The sequence below is a fragment of the Epinephelus moara genome, chromosome 18, assembly GCF_006386435.1.
Source record: "Epinephelus moara isolate mb chromosome 18, YSFRI_EMoa_1.0, whole genome shotgun sequence".
Lineage (NCBI taxonomy): Eukaryota > Metazoa > Chordata > Actinopteri > Perciformes > Serranidae > Epinephelus > Epinephelus moara.
In genome coordinates this window covers 15,816,246-15,839,748 of record NC_065523.1, presented here as the reverse complement: position 1 = coordinate 15,839,748, position 23,503 = coordinate 15,816,246, and the positions used below count along the sequence as shown (strand labels likewise).

At 41.7% G+C, this 23,503-nt stretch overlaps 2 protein-coding genes across 3 annotated transcripts in view; both read left to right on the top strand.

Annotated features, from left to right (window-relative positions):
• Positions 1–1,714, top strand: part of phb (prohibitin) — an 8,424-nt gene extending 6,710 nt beyond the window's left edge. Inside the window, exon 7 of the mRNA XM_050069607.1 lies at positions 718–1,714. Within this exon, the coding sequence (XP_049925564.1) occupies positions 718–930 (213 nt within the window). The 3' untranslated portion in view covers positions 931–1,714. The remainder of the gene's footprint in view (positions 1–717) is intronic.
• An 816-nt stretch (positions 1,715–2,530) lies between these two features.
• znf652 (zinc finger protein 652) lies at positions 2,531–23,503 on the top strand. 2 transcript variants are annotated; one of them, XM_050068683.1, is made up of 6 exons: positions 2,531–2,638; positions 7,301–8,875; positions 12,495–12,642; positions 12,975–13,090; positions 15,991–16,135; positions 19,738–23,503. In XM_050068683.1, exons 2-6 carry the CDS (start codon positions 7,817–7,819, stop codon positions 20,355–20,357), a joined length of 2,088 nt encoding a protein of 695 aa, XP_049924640.1. In that variant the 5' UTR covers positions 2,531–2,638; positions 7,301–7,816; the 3' UTR covers positions 20,358–23,503. The 2 variants fall into 2 exon arrangements, with proteins under 2 accessions (XP_049924640.1, XP_049924639.1); XM_050068682.1 differs by having other exon boundaries at positions 2,537–2,832.

Below are 23,503 nucleotides of genomic sequence, written 5' to 3'. Positions count from 1 at the left end.
CAATGTCTTCTTTGTTTTCTTTTTGATTATGGCATAAAATGTGCAGTCTTGAAGAAGAAAATGCAAATGCAATAGGTTGATTGATTATTCATTTTATTTATGAGTGAAATAATGCAGCCACATTCTTAAAATAAAAAAGCATTTCTGTAAATGCATTTTAATTTTCAAATTTTACATTTCAAATTGAATTTTGGTATCTATTTGCTGGGGCATATTTTGAAAATTAAATCTCAAATGACTTTTTCTTTTGCATTTTAATTAAGTAAAAGAATGAGCAGTCTTGAAGAAGAAAATTAAAATGCAAATAGGATGATTGAAGATTAATTTTATTTATGAGTCAAATAATGCAGCCACATTCTTAAAATGAAAAAGCATTTCTGTAAATACATTTTAATTTAAATATTAGTCACGATTCGCTTCCATAGTGTACACGTGTTAGCCACAGTTTATCAATAATTGTAATTTGTTTCAGTCATACCATTATAAAAACTCAGACATTGCTTGTAAAAAAAAAAAAAAAAAAAGTGCTTCCTTGAGTTAGTTGAAGGCATAGTACACATGCACATGTGTGCACATGATCAGGATGATGCCACTTCTGCCTCATTTTGAGCCAGGAAAAACCCCAGTATGCAGTTTCAATGGGTAAATGGGTGGAAAGTTAAATTACAGTCATTGTGAACTAAGGCAGCTCACAAAATCGTCTTTTTATGCTTTTAGGCAGAGCAACAGAAGCAAGCTGCCATCATCTCAGCAGAGGGAGATTCCCAGGCTGCCTTGCTCATCGCCAACTCCCTGATGGAGGCTGGCGATGGTCTGGTAGAGCTGCGTAAGTTGGAGGCAGCTGAGGACATCGCTTTCCAGCTCTCCCGCTCCCGCAACGTCACGTACCTGCCGTCAGGACAGGGCACATTGCTCCAGCTGCCCCAGTGATAACATCTCTCCTGTTGTCTAGCCCACTTTTGCTTTCACCAGCCATTACAAGGGCCATGGAAGGGGTGGTTGGAGGATTCAGTAAAGGACTCTCGGCTTCACACACATTCCTCCCACTCTTTCTCTAACCAACTCTGGACTGGGCTCTGCTGATAGCAGGATGGTGGGAGACAAAGTGAGAGGTCTGCGTTGGATACATTTATGAAGTCCACTCGTGTATGGAAGTGGAGAGCAACCTATATACAATATTTTGTTTTGAAAACGATGACTGCAGTAAATTCTGTGAATATTAGTCTTTACTACATTGTCTCAGAGCACTGCATGTGTGGAAAGCAACAGTGATTTTTAACATCAAGGGAAAACTGTTAGTTATTCCTTTAAAAGATAACATGATAAATTGTGAATGATAAATGCCATTATTGTTGTGCTGGAACGTCTCATCAAATTGTGTAACTCTCTATATTCAGATCTGTAATGAAAAGCTCTCATTATGATTCACCGACATAACCGATTAGAGGTGGTGTCTTCATTTGACTTAAATTCTCTGTGTGTTCTGATTTGCCAGAGGGATTAAATTTCATAAATGTGTCTGCTTCCTAGCCAGTTATTTCTTAATAAATAATATTGCTAGTCCCAATCAGTTGGAACGTGCCTGTCAGATAGTAGAGGATGGTCCTTCATTCTTTACAGTTGTCGCTGTGTCTTTAGTTTGTGTGGAGAAGGTGTGCACCCAATGTTTCAGAAATGGCTTGAGTTAACAATAAAATTGTCTTTCTACCTCCCAGTGGTCAGACTCGTTGGTCAAGGACTCTGGGGTGAATGTACAGGGTTTTCTATTATGTGTAATCATAACAGTCACCACAGGAGGGTGTGTCATGATTGCATCCTCTTTGACAAAATACTGTAGAAGGTCAGAAGTCGGTTTAACTGCTTATTTGTTGCCTCCTTAACAGGTGTGGCATTATAATGTTTCAAAATAAGTAAAATAGTTTTACATTGGTAGCTTTGATGACACAGTTACACTTCCAATTGAAGTGGGGGTTTGAGACAATGGCCAGGAATAAATTAAAACCTCTAAGCAACTCATGATGGGGTCCTTTTAAATATTTTCTGGTATATAGATCAAGATACAATTAATTTTAGAACAAAGCATGATTGATTTCTGCAATTTTTGATATGTTTTTGAGCAGCCATTAAACCCTTATCCTATTGTTCCGGATGTATTTATCTTTTAGGAAAGATATATCGTTGAATCGTGGATTTTAATCACTTTCCTGATGCTATTTATAGATTCAGATTGGAAGTACACAAATAATAAATGGCCGGGACGCCTTGTGTGCACAGAAAACTTAATGTTAAAAACATCAAACTCATAAAATTGAAGATGTGCCATAATATTTAAGATGAACAGTTGGTTAAAAATAGAACAAAGTCATTACACTTTTAGGATTTCTCCTTGGAGAGGATAAAGCGGTCCTCAGGGTCTTCTCATTATTATTTCATCAATCAAGGATTTCAGCTCAGCGCGTGTGCGCGCGCCGTACCCTGTCTGGTGTTGGAGGGGAGACGAAAAGAATCCAGACCCAGACACGCTGCCGCGCGCCTGCCCAGACAGCGGCCTGAATGCCTGGGATGAGCGCGGGACGGCGGTGGTACGCGCGAGAGCTTGGCCGGGCCACGTAGCGGGGCTGAGGACACCGGTGCGCAGGTATCTCCGCAGCCCATACCGCACATCAACAAATGATCTCACACACATTTGCACAAAGAAACCATTGGCATTGCCCTTTCTAAATGCACATCCGCGAATGTAGGGGCAGAGCGAGCGAGAGAAGTGCGCGTGCAACCCTGAATCTGTGCAACTCTGATTGCACGAACGCAAGAGGGAGGTCGCTCTCGACGGAGGTAAGCCAGCAAACCTGCAAGAAAATGTTGCTATATAACTTAACTGTATGCACTTACATGTATGACAAGCATGGCAGCTGCTTGGGGAAAGGCACAGCCAGGTCGCCGGTAGCCGGTGCCCGGAGCCACTGTGGGAATTGTCCGTGAGCTGAGCTAGCACTGACTTTGTGACAGTGTCGAGTTGAGTGGGTTTGTCAGTACAGCAGTCGGGGTTTTGTTAGGAAAGCGGCGCTTTTCATCTTGCACGACAAGAAAGATACGTCGATAACAAAGCATGACATCGGCTTTTCATCTAGCTTCACGTGGCTCCGACAACTGTCACACTTTTTCTTTTAAAGTGCAGTGTCGAAATTAAGTGTAACGTTAATGCTAAATATCTGACGTTAATGCTAGCGTCAAGCTAACTAGCCCCAATCTGGGCGGTTTTGGGTTAAAAAAAAGTGAAAGTCTTGTATCTGTTGTTAGCTAATGCATGTCAGTAAACAACAGCCTTCAGATGATAGAGCTTACGCAAGCTAATATTACTGTTCATGTAGTAAAGTAACCTTAACTGCACTAAAATATCTAATGGCTGCACCTTGAGCTAATGTAGCCAAGTTAGCTTGTCATGTGTGTGCAGGTTAGTACCTATGGAGTGAGGCTAGCTAGCTAAGTAGCCTAAGTTGGCCGGGCCTGCACAGTGTTACTGCTGTTCGGTGTATAATGTTGCCTTTTTGTTTTAACCCTTTCTTTGCTTTATACACACTGCAACATTAACTCTGAGCCGTGTAGCTGGAAAGATTACCCACAACAAGACGTAGCTATAAAACCAGAAAGTAGCTGCTACTGCACCATATCTCGTTATACTTCCCAAAATGAAATGTTGCTTTTGCACTTTATAACCCTGTATAATCTTGTGTGACCCGGTCCTTCTGTTTTTATTTAAGCATGATTTCTTGCTCTCCAAATTAACATTTAAACAATTCACACTGAATACCCCCGTGTAATCTTTCCCTATTCAGAGGAGAGATCCAGTGTGAACATCAGTGCTGCTCTCAGGCTTGACAGTGACTCTGAGCAGTGATGAGAAGACAAAAACTTGGGATAGCTAAGATAATACCCACTTTTCTATGATACCTCAGATGATTTATACCAGACCAAAAACACTAAGTACTGCTCTTATGACCCGATTATGGGCTTGAGGGCCAAATACTCACAGAGGCACGGCGCACCCCTGCAGTGCACCACACAGTGAGCTGGTTAAGGTCTTATGAGTTTGGACCGAGTTTGGAATGTGAACCTTCACACGGGTCCTCCACAAGCTGCGAAAGGGAAAGCTCATTAAAGTCTAGACTTTAGAGGGAGCATGGATTTGAGGAGCACTGCTGCATAGTCAGAGGTAAACGTGACGCATTTTGACTGCTTCAGAGGTTTCATCTGCTTTACTGTCACAAGCCAAGCATCTGCGAACCCTCGCACTGTCTAATGCTGTTGGTTGAAATGTTGTATAGTGCCATCGCAGTAAAGCTCCCATCCTGTGTCATTCAAATCTTAAGCCACAGCAGCATCTATCCGGTATATGACTGGCTTTGTGGCTTACCATATATGAAATTAGTTTTAGTTTCTCATCATGTCTCTGAAACTTGACTGAGGACAGCTGTAAATTGGTTATTGTTGAATAAACGTTGATTTCTGGGCGAGTTTTGCTGAGCATTAGTAATGCTTTGGATTACTTAAATGGGCTGTCAGAGAGACATGCACTTTTTTTCTTTCTTTTTTTGCGCCAGGGTGCAAAGTTCATCTTTGAAAGCTGTCCAAACTAAAAAAAAAAAAAAAAAAGAGTTGCAAATGATTATAATTCCAATAGGTTTGACCTTCCGATCTGACAAGGTGATTGTGCAGGCTAATTACCAGTGATATTGATATTGAAGTCTGCGCTCTACTTGATTCCCACATCAAAGGACTGCATTATTTCGCTGTGAGTGAAACTCTGAAATGACTCATCATTGATAATGATAAGCCGGTGGAAGGATTTTACTCAATATGGGTTGCATAACCGCAGAGTGTGTTTGTTTATTTGCACATGTGCATTTTCTTTTTGACAGTTTTCCGCAGTCAGTCTAGCACTTTTGCTTGTGTTGCGAATGACAAATTAAATGCATGTTTAAAATTAGCTGTTTCATATGCTTTCAACCCCACAAATATTTATTTTAATCACACATGGGCTGAAAAGAGGATGTAACAAGCTGATTGCATGTTAAATCAGGTTCAGGCAATGGTTTCCCATGCAATTTATATTCCTCTGTCATCCAGACGCAGGATAATCTATTAGGCTTTGTGTCTAAGACAGCCATGTGAGTTGAGTTGCTCTGTCAGTGCAGAGCGCGCCCTCCCCTTGTGGTCTTAATGCTCTCAGAGCTGCTGTCCAATTCTCAGAAAGGATCAGAGTCAGCATGCACAGGAAGGCAGGTGTGCCTGTATGTGTGGATAGCCAAATTCTACATAAATGGCTTTCGCTTGTACTTGTAAAACTGGTAGAACATAAATTCACGTATGTTTGGCTTTAATAAAAGCTCAGCAAATATCATTTAGTTCCATTCTCATAACAGTCTTGCATGGTTTCTTATTTCAGTTTTGCAACATGAATTGAAAGGAGGAACAGGGAGATCAGTTTAGGGTTTACTAAGCGAGATTATAGCAATTAACTGGGAGAACTTACGTTCAGATTGAGTACTGAAATACACAGAGCATCTTTTAAAAATGGACCGGTGAACAAAGTTGAAAAAAAAATCCTGTCAAGTCTTTCAAATATTGATCTTTTATTTGGAGTTATTCTGGTTTTATTCTTGACATTTGCAGCCTCTGTTCAATCAGAATTAGTGTCGACACTGAACTTTCAGTAATAACCACATATGAAAACACGTTTCAAGTGACAAATACTGCTCTAAAAAAATTAAAGAGAAAAAAAAGATGCTTTTTCTAATTGCGATCAATAAATGTGCTCGTAACTGTCAAAATGATCAGGCTTAACATGTCTGCCCTGATTGCAAAGCTCTACACTCATCATTTCACTTTTAACAGACTCTCTTGCTCCTTTTTCTGGCACTGTTGAAATCCCTTCATATTAATCATGGCTCTAAATTAAAGACGAGAACAAAGTAGTCTTTGCGGGTCGGTGGGGGGATGTTTGAATATGAAAGTCCCTCCTGCCCTATTTATGTTTTCTTTGTAGACAGAGGAGCGTTGTGTTAAAAAAGAAATAAGCATAAGATGTTTGTGAAGGCACAGAGGAGAGGATGTTTGTCTCCAAGAAAGGAAATGTGTTTTTGTTTCTTGCTCAGGGAGGTTTTCTAGTGAACAAACCGCCCTTGTGCACACTCATTATGGCGAGTAGGGTGTGAGGTTGTTCGAGGTCAACCAGCTGTCAGCCAGTGACACCCTTGCTTACATGTATGCAAAAGTCAAGCACAAACAAATGCCGTTACAGCAATATTTTTGTGTTTTAATACTGTCTTTCTTTTCCATCGTTTACTTGCATGAACACGATGATATTACTGTACATTCCGAGCTGCGCAGCGCTTCAGCTTCATTGAAAAGCTGAAATACAGTTTCCTGTGGTTGTATCTGCAACACAAGCTCCTGAGCTGTGGTTACACTATGCTCTCTAACAGTCAATGGGAGGTGTGGGTGTAAGTTGGTGTATATTGTTTAAAAAAAAAAAAAAAGAAAAAGCAGACAATCTTTTGTTTAATCAGTGCCGTTGCCATCGAGTTGGTGTGGGTTCGTGTTTTTGCAAAGTGTTCACTTTTGTTAACACTGTACCAAATGTTACGCTGGAAAGATATGAAACATAACTTATTTATTGTTCAGGATTCAGAATGTAAGTGATGCTCAGTGATTGCATCTAAGTTGTCACAGCCCTTTGCAATTCATTTGAGCTATCAGGGAGTCTTCCAGACCTCACGTAAAAAGTTTTATCTAACCATCTTCAAGAAGATATTATACATCTTTGTGTGGTGTATATGCTCTCAAATTAAGATGGTATCATGGTGTGTTTTTGTATTTGATTTTTTATTAGAAATTTCAAAGCAAAACACCTCAAAGGACTTTCATGTTACAAAATCTCAGGATACCACATATAAGCATAACTACAAAAAATATTCCCCAAGTGCCCTCAATACATATAAACATAAATATTACTCTAGAAAGCAAACCATCACTGCATTTTATTTTCTAGTGAGGTGTTTCAGTTGTGGCCTGGAAATATTCAGAATACTCTGCTTTTGTACTTGAATCCACTCACATTCATTTGTGAAGGCTGCGGTTTCTACTCCCACACACAACACTGAAACATTTGTGGGCAAATGTGGCGCTCAGTGTTGAAAACTTGACATTATGGCTTTAGTTTCAGTTCACAGACTCTGTAGTGGCACCTCTTCTAACCTCATCTATATTTCCCCTGTTTTTTTCTCTCCCTCTTATCTCGCAGGTAATGCACTGTAAATGGCTCTTCAAGCAATACACAGAAGTCATTTCAGCAGCTCCATGTCTGGCATTCAGTTTGTCTTGTCCTGCGCTGCAGTTTGAAGACACCGGCACCCTGCAGGGCAGCAGCCTTCAGAGAAACTGAATCTTGGATCTGCCTACACCTCACATATAACTCGAGAGGAGTTTAGCTTCAAATGTTCAGCATCAAAGATTCTGAGCCTTTGATGTTGCAGTCTGATTTTTAAGCACATGGAACAAATCTTGGAACAGATTGTATGTCTTTCCGACTGCATTTCCTACCTTGGACAGCATGGATGCTCTTTTTGAATCAGGTTGACTATCTGTCGCCTCATCCCCTCCTTCCTGTCTCCTCAGTAGAAGGAGGGTGGGGGATTGGTGTGGCGTCCCCTGCCCCTCCTTGTAGAGTAGGTTAGTCTACCTTGGCACCATAGCAGTTATTCTTTTCCATTGCCTTGTGCATCCACCAACTCCATCCCTCTGTTCCCTCTCCCTCTTCATGAAATCCTGCAAGAGCCTCAAGGAAGAGGTTTCTGTCCCTAGCCTTGGCGGGATGTCACAGGAGGAGGGACGCAGGGCGCCAGTGTCCCAGTCCTATTTTCATTCCCCTAACCCTGATCTGGACCTGACGGGCAAGCTTTATAAGAGGGAGGTTGGTGGTAAGCCGTATTCTGTCCTAGTGGACAATAAAATGGCAGCCAAGACGTCCATGGGAGATCAGAACATCGGTCAGTTGCCGACTCAACATGCGACTCAGCAGCAACATCAGCAGTATTTCAGAGAGGGAGGAGCAGGGCAGGAGGTGGGGACACACGGGTCCCAGGCTGGGAACGATGGCACCTCTGACGACACTGACGATGATGACGAAGATGAGGAGGAAGAGGGTGAGGATGAGGATGAAGATGGGGAGGATGAGGGCTTCAAGCGTGAGCAGATCATCGTGGAGGTAAACCTGAACAACCAGACGCTTCATGTATCCAAGGGGGACAACAAAAGTGGAACCGCGGCAGATGACTCAGAGAGAGCTGGCAGCGACGACGACGATGATGAAGATGAGGAGGAGGAAGAGGAGGATGAGGACACTCCCGATGAGGAAGAAGAAGAAGACGAGGAAGAGGAAGACGACGAGGAAGATGAGCTCGAGAGTCGACGGACAAGGTCGAAGCGGGCCCGTCGTGGTTCTAGTAGTGCGGCAGCTCCCAGCCAGCCACGGAGGAAAAGCCTCAGAACGGCTCTGAGCACCGCCACCGCAGGAATGACCACCAGGGGCCGGCGGAAGCGCATGGAGCCTCCGAAGAGCAAGCGCAGGTCGGCCAGATCAGCCCCATCGTCCGCCGGTTCCACGACCACGACGACGGCAGGGAAAGCAGAGGTGGAGGAGAAGGAGATGCTGGCTTGTGAGAAGTGCCCGCGAGTGTTCAACACACGCTGGTACCTGGAGAAGCACATGAACGTCACACACAGGCGAATGCAGATTTGTGACAAGTGTGGCAAAAAGTTTGTCCTGGAGAGTGAGCTGGCCTTACACCAGCAGACTGACTGTGAGAAGAACATCCAGGTAAAGCAAACTTCTCCCCCGTCTCACACCGTATCTTTCTCTCGCACATTCACATTTTATTCTGAATAATAGAAAAATGCATTTCCAGGGTTCACCATATTCTTTGATAACATCTTTATATACATAGATATATTTAGCAGCTGCCCAGAACAACTTACTTTCAGATTTATTTTGGGTGCTTTGATGCATAAACCTGATGTTCAAACATAGCTTTTTTGCCCACTGAGTGCAGTAAACATTTTAAACATGAAACTGTGGTTTTTCCTGTTACACGCCCATAAAACTCTAAATAATGAGATTGCGGTCTAGGTGTGAAGTTAAGTAACATGCTAGTTTTGTTTCCGGGCAAAGAATTGTGTCATGAAGTTACAGTATCTGTAGCTAAATAATGGTGTTTTATGCTTTCCAGTAAAGTATTTGTAATATTTAAGCCAGAAAACTAAAAAAACATAATCTGAACGCACTGTCAAACTGCTAACATGTAGGAAAAAACATGTATCATGACCAGCTGTCATCGATGGTGTCACAAGTGGGTTGAATTTGGTTTTGGTTCTCTAAAACAAAAACGTGATTCAGCGTGTTAATACCCAAGGGTCTCGTGGCTGTTTTGAAAAGCTTTATTTAGCGCCCTGTTTTGCTGAACTTGATTTGCATCTTTAGTTTGTGTTAGTTTTCTCCAGCCAACCATGTCAAGCTGTGAAGTAACAGGTTCTCTAATAATTAGTTTGGCTTAATGGAGCAGAAAAATAGCTTTTTATCAATGCATAGCCTGTTAATGCACGACTTGTTTCCAGGAGGCAACACTCAATACTCATGCCTTATTATAATATCTGTAAAGGGACGAATGCAGCAAATTGGGCAGGTGAATTGATCCTAAGTGTGGTTCTTATTTTTTAATTTTTTTATTTATTTATTTATTTTTTAAGATATTTTTGGGCATTTTTGCCTTTAATGGACAGGACAGACAAGTGTGAAAGGGGGAGAGAGAGAGAGGGAGTGACATGCAGCAAAGGGCCACAGGCTGGAGTTGAACCCGGGCCGCTGCGGCAACAGCCTTGTACATGGTGCGCCTTCTGTACCACTAAGCCACCGACGCCCCCTAAGTCTGGTTCTTATTAAGCAAATCAGAAATATTGACTGAATAAATGACTAAATATAAAATGAGAAAATTGCTCTGGCCAGTGGGTGGTGCTTGCCAGGTCGCAAACATTCTTATTTACAGCTAAACAGTACACTACAATATGTTTCTGAAAACATCTGAGGCAATGCAGTAACAGAATCTTGATTGATATTTGATCAGAGCTGCCAAGTTTGAAAGTTTGACCAGAGTTTACAAGCAGTGACTGACATGATTGACACCTGTGTTAGGGACTCCTCGGCTCTGATTGGTTGTTTTCAGTGAGCCGCAGTCTGATTCTAGCAAATGCCATTAGATTCAACAGGGGGAGGAGGGACATGGTACTTTTCACAGACTATCTGGCTCATTTACTTTGTAAATAACAAAAACTTATTTTCATAACTGTAGCTTTAATAACAGTGTATCATGGTGGACGTGATACTGAATTTTTACATTGAACAACAGAAAAAATAATCAACTTGATTAGAAATAAATGCAAATATAACACAAAATAACCAATTGCACTCCATCACCGGTGGAGCCAAGTTAATCTTCATAATGAGCTTTATGAATCAAAGTGTGAAGAGAGATTGTTTTTAGGTTCACTACACTTTTATCTGGAAGGTCTAACAACTGGTTTGTCAATTTCCTGGTCAAACATGTATCGTGAAGACAAATGATCATACCATAACAAATCAAAGAATAAATCAGGGGTAGTATAAATATCCTTCAGAGTACAGTGAACTTATTTTAAAATGGATTTAAAAACATTGTGATAGCATATGTCTTGAGCAGGCCGACTGAAAATATGGAATGTCTGTGTGATAAAAGTACAAGTGCAGCTATCAACTGAGCTTCAGGGTTCATGGATAAAATCAGAAACACACAAATGTTTCCCCGGTGCCTCACCAACTTTATGTCAGTGGGAAAAAAGAAAGACGCTGTTGGAAGAAAAAAAAATCTCACATGATAGCTTGGCAAGCGTTTGCCAGAGGACATGTGAGAGATACTAAAACAGTGGAAGTCTCTTTCATATGATGAGACCTAAATTAAGCTTTCTGGCCGTCACATTAATTGCTTGAATTTTGGTGTTTTTATATACTAGTGGCAACGTGATGCTGTGGGGATGCTTCTCTGCAGGGCACCCTACATTCTGCAAGATAACTGCCAGTACAACTGGATTTATTTTCCAGCAAGACAGCAGCTTGAACACAGAGCCAGAGCTCAGGAATGGCACCAAAATAACACTGACTACCTTTTATATGCACAAAATATTCAGGGTTTTGCCTTTTTTCTGAATGAAACGATATTCCTACTAAGCTGTTTACTGGGCTAATAACAATGATTGTTCCACTAATATTCCTGTTTACATGCAGCTGTGCATACTGCAATTAACATGCCCTGACTTGTTTATCACATCAAAATATGGAAAAGTGGGAATGGCTGGAGCTGCTTATGCCTTTGTGCTTCTTTGCATCAAAATAGGATTTTTTTGTGTGAACGCAGCCTTCCTGTTTTATTCCTTCAACCATCCTCTTGAAAGGGTTGGCATGGCGATATTTGCGCATACCCAAAAACCAAGTTTAAAAGTAGGTGTGTTTCTCCTGCCATCCAGAAATGTGGGCTTTTCTTTTGGGCATGCACCTACACCACAGCCTTGCAAACTGTTGGCTAATTGATTGCATACTGACTGTAAACAGGCAAGAAGCCGTGTGTCGCAAACATTTAATTTGAATGCGCTGGACACGTGTTCAAAGAATGCTCTCAAAACGTGAATAATAACATCATATCCCAAATATCTTAATCGGAAAAGGCCTAAATCAGAATATGTAAATGGAATATGCTGATAACATGACCCGTTTTAAATTCATATATCGTCATATTCAGAATAATGGTGGAATATTAGCATACAATATTCTATATTTTCCAATTCAGTCTGAACTTATATGTCTTGCAAAGAAAAATAGTGTCCAAATGTGCGAAGCTGGTTCAGATTGACCTACACTGATATTACGGTGTAATAGCGTTCAAAGGTGCCTTCACTGAATATTGATTTGAGAGGGATCGAATATATACACATTTAATAGTGTTGTAATTTATGCAACTTGCTTTGACGTTAATTTCCATGTTGATTCAGTTCCATAGAAAAAATCACGACACGGTCCAAGCTGGATAAATACTCCACAAGTGAAGAATATGATTTAGTCAGAAATCACATCCGCAAGCTGAATTAATATTGATGGAATCCACACTTTCCTGTTTGTGTTTTTCCCCCTAATGGCCTCCAGGTTGTGTAGTCTGTTGAACTTCGTCAGAAGATGGAGAGGGATTTCAGGGAATTAGACACATTGTGATTTTTCCCCAGCAGAGGGAGCCGTAGTATAATGAAACAGTGTTGGCAAATATGAACCATCTGATGGCCATCAGGTGTTGTTTGCTCATGATATCAATCAGTAACAATAAGCTTTATCTTTTTTTTTTCTCCTTGTATGTGTCCTTTAGTGTGTCTCCTGCAACAAGTCTTTTAAGAAGCTGTGGTCACTGCATGAGCACATTAAGATTGTGCACGGCTATGCCGAAAAGAAGTTCTCGTGCGAAATCTGTGAGAAGAAGTTCTACACTATGGCACATGTCCGTAAGCACATGGTTGGTAAGTGGGGGTGTTTTTTTTGTTTGTGTTTTTTTACAGTTCCTGTTGTGCTGCATTACAATATCACATCCTGTTGGTGTGAGTCACCACAACTCAGAGTTCAGTATGATTGAACCACAATATAATCACATTCTATATTATAGATATATATTTTTTGTGGCTGTATGCTTACCACTGTTACATTTTTTTGTATAATCATTAGATTAACTTTCTTTAATTAACTTAAATAATGTAGTTGTCGCCTTTATTCATGCACATATTCATGTTTTCCTCTCTCTCTTTCTTTCTTTCTTTTTTTCTTTCTTTCATCCGTCTCTTTCCTCCAAACCCAGCTCACACTAAGGACATGCCATTTACCTGTGAGACGTGTGGGAAGTCGTTTAAACGCAGCATGTCTTTAAAAGTTCACTCACTCCAGCACTCTGGAGAGAAGCCCTTCCGTTGTGAGGTAAGATGAGCACACACTGTGGCCCCTGTTCAGACATGATCTCTTATATTGTAATAAATCTAGATGAGGTCCAGATCTAGTTGACAGGTCACAGCAGTATTATATGTTGTCTCACCTGCATCTGAAGCCAGTGCTACATGGACAAAGTATGTGGGAGAGGACACATACAGCCAAAAAACACGACCTCCTGCTTTACAGTGACATAATGACCCTGACAGCAGCTTTAAAATGCAGATACAGTCTATATTTGTCCCCAGTGCACCCCATCACAAGTGGATGACACCAAATACAGGTGTCCCTTGGAGGAATTTTAGACTTGTTTATCTTGTTAGGTTGAAAAATGCTTGGCCATGTGAAAGGTCACTCACACAACACAGACAACATGAGCCTTTTTACCGTGACAGTTCCCAGGAATCCACTATGCATTTTCCAAGCAGCCTAAATTCCACAGCTCAACGATGATTTTTTCTTCCTCCCCGCAGTCACGGTTTAATTTCCTTTCCTGCCTGAACAAATGTCAGAACCTCTATAACGTTGACATACTGGAGTGATGGTATGCATTAAATACGGCTTTTCACAAACAGGCACACTTAAATGTCATCATCTTCCTCGCATGTCCTTTTTATAATGTATTTATTTTGAGCTCAATTCAGTACTCGGAGTGTTTGGCTGTTTGAGTGGAGCGACTGAAGGTTACAGTTCTGTTGAAGTTGTCCTTGTGTGCCTCCAAAAGGAGCCTCAAGGTAGTTTTTACTCATTAGTTTGAGCAGAGGAGCATCTGTGCCATGTGGTTTGTGACCAACCCCAAAATAGTCAGTTATATTCAGTCGATGCCTTTCAGAGGGGACCATCCTCCTGTTCTTTAAACATTCAGTGGACAGTTAGGACGTCAGAGTTATACATGGAAGTCAGACCATGTCAAATATTAGCAAGTTCACCAGTTAACCAGAATGTTCTGTTAATTATAGAACTAAGTGTTCAGTGTGTTGGGCTTTAACCAGCATCTGTTATAGATGCATTCAGTCACATTGTGACTTCCAAGCTTATTTCTGCTCAACGGGGTTAGTTACAGTTGATTATTAAACCCTCTCCTCGCTTGTGAATCACAGGAAGTTGACAGATGGGGTGCCTTACTTCCACCCGAGGCTTTTTAATACCCAACCACTTAAAGGGTTGCACACAGGGAACATGTGTGTATGGGTGGAGCCGCTCAAATGAAATGTTTGAAGTCTTTCTACTCTGCAACATGTGATTACATGCCTATTAAGGGTGTATGTAATGTATAGGCCATTCTCCTCAGTGGTCTTATTCTGTAGTGCCATATGGAAACTGCTGGATTTCTTTCCCCACAGACGTTTATTTAGCCAGGTGGTGCCATTGAAATTATAAATATCTCATATTAGGGAAAAACACCTGACCAAGAAAGCCTCATAATGCAAACACACAGTTTGGTGACACGCACCCAAATAATCTGGTTATTGCTGGCTCGCTGCAGTAACCTAATTTCTTAAACCTCATATACATATAAATGAGAAATCTGCTGCCATTATCAGATTAAGGGATTAAGAGAAATCTTGTTAACACAGCTCGATATCTGGGGCCTAAACTACAAAGCCAGTTCAACATGCTCTGGGCCCAGTTGTTCAGAACAGAAGCAATCTGATCAGATTTCGGCTGATGGATAGGATCAAACCTTGAAAAAGGATTCTGAAATCAGTGTAGATCATGTAATATAGTCCTAGTTTTAATCTGGATCCAACCTTCAGTATGTGACATTGAAAACTTTTTAGTAGGATTGGGATATCGTTGATCCAAAAATAATAATAATCCCGATCCAAGCAGAAGGTTGGAGACTGGGTGGAGTTCAGGAACAAACTGTAATAAATCTTTTAAATCAGTGAAATATATATATTATTTATATTTTGAACTTGATTTGTTTAACAGTTACTGTGATTTTGAACAGCTGTGCACAGGATATCTTTTGGTTGTCTGGCTTCACGAACGTTTACCGTCTGGATAACTGGTATCAGGAAGCTGGTTTTCATCTCTGGGTTTTCCCATACAGCCACAAGCATGTTCATGTGAATTACACGTGGTTGTTTATTACATGCAACATCATCCAAACCATGAATGAAGTACTTCATATGATATGAGATGAAACTGTGATACTAATTACCTACGGGGGCGTGCTGATTTAGCGACAGCAAAAAGTGAAATTCATCAGAGTGAAACAACAGAATAAGAAGATGTAGGAACACTAGAAATTATTTCAAATATTAAAAGTAGGCCAATGTTTGAAATATATGACTGTTTATGTGGACGTAATGGCACGTAAAAACACTTTCACTTCTGTCTGACCAGGATGTTGCGTTTATAATCACAGGGGCCAGTGAACAGTTTGTTTATTTTACCTGGGAGTAAAAAGGGAACCAGCTTTGTGGTACTGAAAATCTTTGTTCCCATTAGTCACTTAGAAAAAAACATACCAAAGTTATCCTTTAAGATCAGTGTTAATAACCTCAATAACCCCAAATCCTACTTCCTATTACAGGCATTGGTAGAATTTTTTTTTTTTCTTCGGGCTGGGCTGCCTCATGCATTGAAATACATGCAAACATGTCCCTCACTTCCTGCCCTACTGGACTAACCTGGTTTCTTGTGTGCGTGTAAAAGTAGACAATATGCAGCAGTTTCATAACAGCAGTTCATCAGTAAATAAGATCACATTAACTTTTTCAATGCTCAGAAGGTATAGAAAGAGGAGGACATGAAAGATGTTTGCCCTAATTCAGGGTTTGTTTGTTTTTTGAGTGTGTGTCTGCATGTATGTTTGAGCGTTTTTGTGTCCCTGTCTCTTGACCTGTTGTTATCTGAATGCCTCTGTTCTGTCTCCGCTGTAGAACTGTGACGAGCGGTTCCAATACAAGTACCAGCTGCGCTCCCACATGAGCATTCACATCGGACACAAGCAGTTCATGTGCCAGTGGTGTGGCAAAGACTTCAACATGAAACAGTATTTTGATGAGCACATGAAAACACACACAGGTGAGAAATGCACCCACCATCTGGAAAACAGACCAGTTGTGCTGGTTTGGACTGTTGTTTTGGCCTCTTTTGCCTCCAGGGACTTCTTCAGGAATCTGTTGTACAAGGAAAACTCCATCAGCTTTGTTGACTGCAGGAACCTATTTCTGTTGCTGTCCTCTTGAGTCAGTCTACCTCTCACTGTCATTACATGTGCATTTATCCATGCATTTCCTGATACACGTGTGATACGGTCTGATACAGATTATTTTGAACTGAAGCTGCTGATTGATATTTTGCACAATGTTCAGTACTTTTAAACATGGTCACAATGAAGCCCTGTTTCCACCAATCTGTACGGTACGAAACAGTCCAGTTCAGTACGCTTTTTTTCCATTTCCACTGTGAAAAGTTGAGGATGGTACCAATGAAACCGTTCTGTACCACCCCCATTTTTGGTAACCCCTCTGTTGGGGTACTTAGGACACAGATCTGGTACTAAAAGGTGGAGCTGTGAACACTGCAGTCTGTCAATAGCAGACGGTCACTCTTGCTCAGCAGCTGTTACTCAATGCATGAGTTGACGACCTAATTCATCGTTGTCACATTCCATATGACAACTTTGACCATTATATTAGTTCTTACATGACATACACCTTTTGTAATGAGTGGATCTTCAAGCTTTATATTTATTAATTTCGACCGGATTATGTGAACTGCATATATTGTAATCCTCAATCGGAGAAAGGGGGAAAAAAGCATTGCAGAGTTGCGTTCCTGTGGGCTACGGCAACACTAAACCCCTGAGCTTGCTTGAGAAGGGCTTAATATACAAACCCGCTATTTTTCAATATCCCATGGAGAGAGACTCTGCAGTCTGTTTTATGTTTTATTCTGTAAATGTTGGCAAGCAGTCTCGTTCTGTGGACGATAAATGAGGTGCTGGATGGAGCAGCCCACATACTGTTTGCAGTGGAAACGCTAGGGTCTAGGTACCATGTCTGAATGGTTACTTTTGGTTCCAAAGGTACCATACCAAAAGTGTTTGGTGGAAACAGGGCTGAAGTATTCATTTTTAAATCAAGGATCTGTATTCTGGCCAGGGTGTAAAAGCCTGGCACCTCTTAGTCTGGTCATCTAGTGAGCCAGATTGGACCCTTTGTCGAGCCAGTTCTGGCCCACGGGCCGTATGTTTGACACTCCTGTCCTAGACTATCGTTCCCGCCCATTAGGACTACCTGTTCCAGAGATTGTGGTTGTCAGTGTTGGGGTAGAGTCTCTTGTGGTTTTGTCACAATAATGAAATTTGTAACTGCTATAAAATACCTTGAAAAATACTGACTTGGTTAGAGACAGAGAATAGCAAAAGGACTGTAGTAAACATGAACAATAAGAGAGAGTGAGAAAGCGCAGCTGGTATTGTTATATCGATACTGCAGAAAATGAATATTGAAACCATTTCAAATATTCAGAATTGATATGTATTGTTAAATTGCTATTTTTTTTAAAATGCTAGTCTCTAGTACAAGCAGGCTCTGACAATCAGTGGTACAGATACAGGGACTTGGAATTTGACTTTCTTGTAAAGTAAGAAAAAAAACTTAAATTCATACAGCCAACTTTCCAGTCTAAAAAAAGAGCGTGATAACAGAAAGTGGGGTGTAAGAAAAATGTTTCACAGTGTTTGGATTATGTACAGGCTGAAACAGAAAATTAGCCAGAAAGCACTCAGCTGAGACTTACTATTTTGGAGACAGGTGTCTCGCCGCTCTGGCAACAGCCTTCTTTTCCATCTCTGCACCTCTCCGTTTTAGCGTCTACGGTATTTTAATATCATTTAATTACAAAACATTACCCAACTGAAGTGGCAAAAATTACATTTCATACGAAGTGGTCATTTATGTTAAATCTTTATGTTAAGTCCTCTTTGCGCACAGTTTTTCAGTTATGCCTGATTTATAGTAGGGTGCAGTTGATGCTTCAGTGAAATGTATATATGTTTTAACTTATTAGCCGTGTATCCATTGATTGATCAGCCCCCAGTCTGTCTGTGAGCTGCAGATTCTCCTTACTTCCTACAATGGGCTGGGAAATAAAATCAATGAATCAATGAATACAATCACTGTTGATTTCCTCCTCTGGAGCTGACATGAAAACTATTTTGGTTCAGTAAATGTCTGCTGTCAGTCATCCTGGTGAAGGCAGTTTAGCTAGGCTGCTGTCCTCTCTGCGCAGAGTCAGCATGGGTTAAAAACAGACAAACTTTTTACTGTTGAAAAATACGTCATTTCTGTTGAGCCACACTTGTAAAAAGTGTTGAGCGTCCAACTATAAATCAGGCTTTACATTTTGAGAAGGAATGTGAAAGTGCCCGAAGGACTCAGGTTCTGAGTTAAGTCTTCAGACTATTTTATATATATATATATAAAAAAAAAGTCAGACATTTTTTTTTAAATTATCAGATGTTATGTTTCTTCTGTCTGTTGCAAATCTAAATACAGACAAATTCGGAAATGTTTTGAGATGAAAACTGTGCCAAACAGCAACAATGTTCCTGGACTCAGTCAGTCAGTCAGTCAGCCAGCCAGTCACCATACACTCTCTAAAAAAGGAAAGACATGGGAAGTTTCCAAGAAGAACATTATAGTGGTAAGAGCAGGGAGACTTCGCCCAGTTTATGTAATGAGAGGGACGCTCTACTTCAAAGGAGAGCCTTGCATATATTGGGGCTTGTAATGACTACCCAGACACATGCTGTATTACATCCCTCTGGTTTTCTGTCCCTGCTGCATTTCTATTTCTAAGACCAAGCTGAGCAGTGCAGCCTCTTCGTCTTTCACTGTTTTTCTCCAGCAGTGCCTGTCGTGGGTGGACACGCTGCTCTCCGTTGGCCATCACGGTTCTATTTGTGATGTGTAATTACGCTACCTTCTCCTCTGCCTGCCACTAGCAACCAAATTTGAGACACACCCAGTCTTGCCCTGTAATAGGCGGCAGCCATGTTAAACACAAACTCCCAAAGTTTGGTTCACTGCTGCTCACAGATTTTCCATGATTTCTTGAGAGTGCAATGTAACAGTTACAGAAGACTAGCACATTAGCTGCCACCTTTTGATATTCAGTTGGTTTGGAGAAGCTTCACACATAACATGCCAGTGTAAGGCATTTAGAGAGCCCTTCAGCAGCCTGTTAATAGATGGCTGTGTGGGAGGTAGCAGGCACATTCAGTAGCTCCATGGAGGGAGGTTAATGAGAGCGGCATTCCAACGGAGCTGCTGTTATTCACTTTCACATCTCCTCTCCTCAAAGTGTGAATTGTAATGGCTTCCTGCGGAGTGGGTGGGTTGACAGCAAAGACCCTCAATTCAAGATGCCAACTTATTAGCATTTTTAAAAGAGAGCTGTCGCTCTCTGTAGACAGAAATTAGAAAAAAGTTAACTCTGTTTTTTTTAGAGCTTTAATCAGTTGATTATTTTCAATTTGGTAACCATCACATTTGACAACAAAGGATGTGACTCTGATGCATCATATTATTTTCTCTGTGTAGCTCCGGTCTTTATGTTGATTGATACCGTCTCTGTCTTCCTCACACGTCAGTCTTTTATTTTCTCAATCTGTGCAGGAGAGAAGCCTTTCATTTGTGAGATCTGTGGGAAGAGCTTCACCAGCCGGCCCAACATGAAGCGCCACCGTCGCACCCACACCGGGGAGAAGCCCTATCCCTGCGAGGTCTGCGGCCAGCGCTTTCGCTTCTCCAACATGCTCAAAGCACACAAAGAGAAGTGTTTCCGGGTCACCAGCCCTGTGGTCCTGCAGACCAGTGGCCCACCTGTGCCTGTCCGCCTCTTTGCCAACACCTTCTCCTCCTCTTCCTCCACCTCTGTTCCCAGTCCCTCAGCTCCCACCCCGGCCACCACCTCAGCACCCCTGGGCCTCAGTCCAACAGGAGGCTCTATGCCTCCCCGAGGCCCCGTGGGACACACATTCTCCCACGTACAACTCCACTCAAACCCCTCTCACCACCATCCCCACCCGCCGACAACCCAGCAACACCTCTCAAACGCACCCCAACATGCCCCGCCTCACCCCCACCACCACTTGGCAGTGCCAGTCTCCCACCTGCCCCCGCCCCCGGCCCTTTTCAAGAGCGAGCCCTTAAACCACTGTGGGCACGAAGACAGCAGCTACCTGCACCACATGGCCCCCCCTGACAAGGGCCCAGGGGCCCCACAGCACCACTGAACTGTGCTCCAGCTCTGCAGGCCCACACCAAACCGCGCCTTGTTCCTCCTCTTCTCATAGTCCTGCCTCAGTCTCTCAGTTGCGTGGCCCCTGATGAAAGGGTGCTCCTCTCAAACAGGTTCAAATAAGTCAAGCTACGCATGCACACTTGTGTATGTGACACATCCTCAGTGCACACATTATTTAAGTAAGACCCCGACTTAAATACCATGGTCGACTGACAAAGATTTCACAACCTCTAGAAAAAATTTTTGAACATTTTCTTAGGAAATTTATTCGAGTTCTCAATCTGTACATTCATGGGTGTAAAGTATCTCCTTTTCATCAAAAGCTGCTGATGGAGGTCGACATATGTATTTCCTGGGCTTCATGGATCATCAAGAATCAGTGTCGTTGGACTTTTCTCTTTTTGTCAAGTTGACTTGTGGTTGCACATCGATCAGGACTCTTGCTGTGTGCAGTTCCTCCCCATAGCAATACTCAACCTGTCCTCCTCGTTGTACTGCAGAGCCTCGCCCCACAGCAATGTTTGATGAATGTTGGTTCTGGTTCTACCTGAGCCTTTCTCTGTCGTAAGGCCAAAGTCAAGGCTTTCTGTCAGAGGGGCAACAACAGTAGTGCAAGACGCAGTGCCATAGGTTACAGTAAGAAGGGGGGGAGGAATTTTTGTAGGGGACTTTGAAAAAAAAAAAAGGTTTTGTAAATGGTTAGTTGAATCCAGACGTGGTCTGAGATTCACAATATGGTTAAATGGTGCTTTCCATTCCAGTACATGAAATATTTCTTAATTTTGCTTTTCCGTTTGATTTTCAGAAGTGTAATATGACAACATAACAATGTATTGTGTCAGCCTGGCTTTTCTACAATGGATTTGAGTTTCGACTAGAAACTCAAATTATGCAGGACATGCACCCTCACACTTAACTCAAGCACACACACTCGAAAGACAACAGACCATTGGTCACTGATGTACTCACCGTGCTCAGTGCAACCTCAGCTTTCAGTACTGTTGGTCAACAGATGTTTTTAGACTGTCAAATACTGCCACTGTGAGGGGCCAGACACATGGCCCCATCAGGATTTACCCCACTTCCCTTCGCTGCTGTCGAAATGATACGGGTTACCACGTGAAAGGTCATTTGACACACACACACAGAACACACACCGGGACCTTTTTCATCACAGTTCTTAACAGGCAATTATGCATATTCCTCTCAGCCTATATTCCACGGTTTGGTGTGGGGCGTAATGTAAAGGTTTGTTTTTTGACTGTCATCGTACTGGTATACTTTGATCCACACAGGCAAATGCGTGTCTAAACCTGTTGAATGTTGCCTACGCAGAATGATGACTGATGAGTCATTCATACGTCTTTTTTTTTCTTTTTTTATGTTCTCTGATAATGTGCTCAGTTTTAAGCTAATGAATGGTTCTGCAGTGTAGACGTACTGTTGTTAGCACACGATAGAAAATGTCAGGATAAAAGGCAGTGGTCATACAACGTCGAATACTCAGAATACTTGTATAGATAAGCATACATGTGATCAGTCAGCGTAATTACATTTATAAATGTAATAGCCGATGGTGTGAATGTTATTTGTTTAAAATGGTTGGCAGGTATTTGAGCTGCGTGGTTGTTAGCCCTTTCACCCAGTCTGACAGCTATCAGATGTGTGTGTAGGAGCGACACTGAGCTTTGTGTGCGAGAGTGAATGTGTGCATGCATTAGTCGCTACCAGTCCGTCTGTCTGGTCGTCCCCAGTCAGTGCTCTTCTACCAAAAGCTGCTTTTACACAGTGTGCCCTGGTATATGTGTATTTGGGGATACCTGAGATGAACAATAGCAGTAAATTTAACATGATCCTCTCTCTACCACTCTAACCGTACTCAGTCTGATGTGGTTAAGTAGCTCAGTAGATTAGGATGTCCCCTCTTTTGATTTGAGACCTGCAATTATCCTGCCATTTCTGTGGGTCTTAATAGCTGCATTATTTGCTTATCATCTTGTCCCCTCTGGTTCACAGCTGTGCTTCAGCAATTTTGCAGTATGGAACTTTGTCTTTTTTTTTTTTTTTTTTAAGCCTTTTCATTTGTGTGTATTCTCTGCACTTTACTGCTGCGTGGGTGAGGCGCAGGGAAGGGAGGGACTGACAATGCATTGTGGAACAGAGTGCAGTTTTGGCTGCATGGGAAAGGGTGGAGGTGATTTATTTTGAGTGGATGTTTTTAGGCAAGGAAAGGAGGAGAATCCCGGGTGGAGGCGGTTAGTGTGGAAGGGACCATAGCGAACAGGAGGACATGTCTTTTAGTATGTGCGTAAGTTTAATTTCCTATTTTTTCAAAAGAAATACACTTTTGCTCCAATATGGACCTCCCCTCAAAGTGAAAGCGATGCTCCTCCTGCTTTGGCGACTTTCCACCAGCCCCTCCAAGCTATGTCTGAAATACATTCTTCTTTTATGTTTGTTCAAGGAGTAATTCCTCCCCATCATGTCCTGTTTCGTCTTTCAGTTTGCCTGAATGATTCTCCTCCTCCTTTCTTTGTTATATAGAATGCACTTTCTACTAAAATTCTTGGCTAGTTAAGAAAAAATAACATTGTATATTCTTTAAAGATGTTTTAAAAAAAAAATCAATATACTTTTTCCCCTTTGTATTTTTAACCACTTAATGTAGCATTGCGTATTTTATTATTGTATCTGGTACAAAATGTGCAGCTTTATAATGTCCTGGTTTGTCCTTTTTTTTGTATGTTATCTGGAGAGTGAGGAGAAGTGAAAAAGTTGGGCCTTTTTTGATAATGTACATTTAACTGACTGCTAACTTTGAGAAGTAAAAACAAGTAGCCATGATAATCACATATCTGTGTGCCTCTTATTATCGTCAAATGCGGTGCAGGATGGGTAATTAAGCTTGAAATGTAGAAAAATAAGAATTAAGCACAACACATTGCTGGTAGTAAGCTAAGTACTGGGCTTTGTTGAAAAGCTTAACTTTCAGCTGTGTGGTGCGTTTGCACAGATTTGATTTTCTACTATTTCAGGGTCACTGGGTTCTTGGCCTAATGCCTGTAACCAAACAACGTCTGCTGGCTGTGCGTGACACTGAAGGTTCAACAGCTGACTGCATTGCTTTTCAAAGCATTT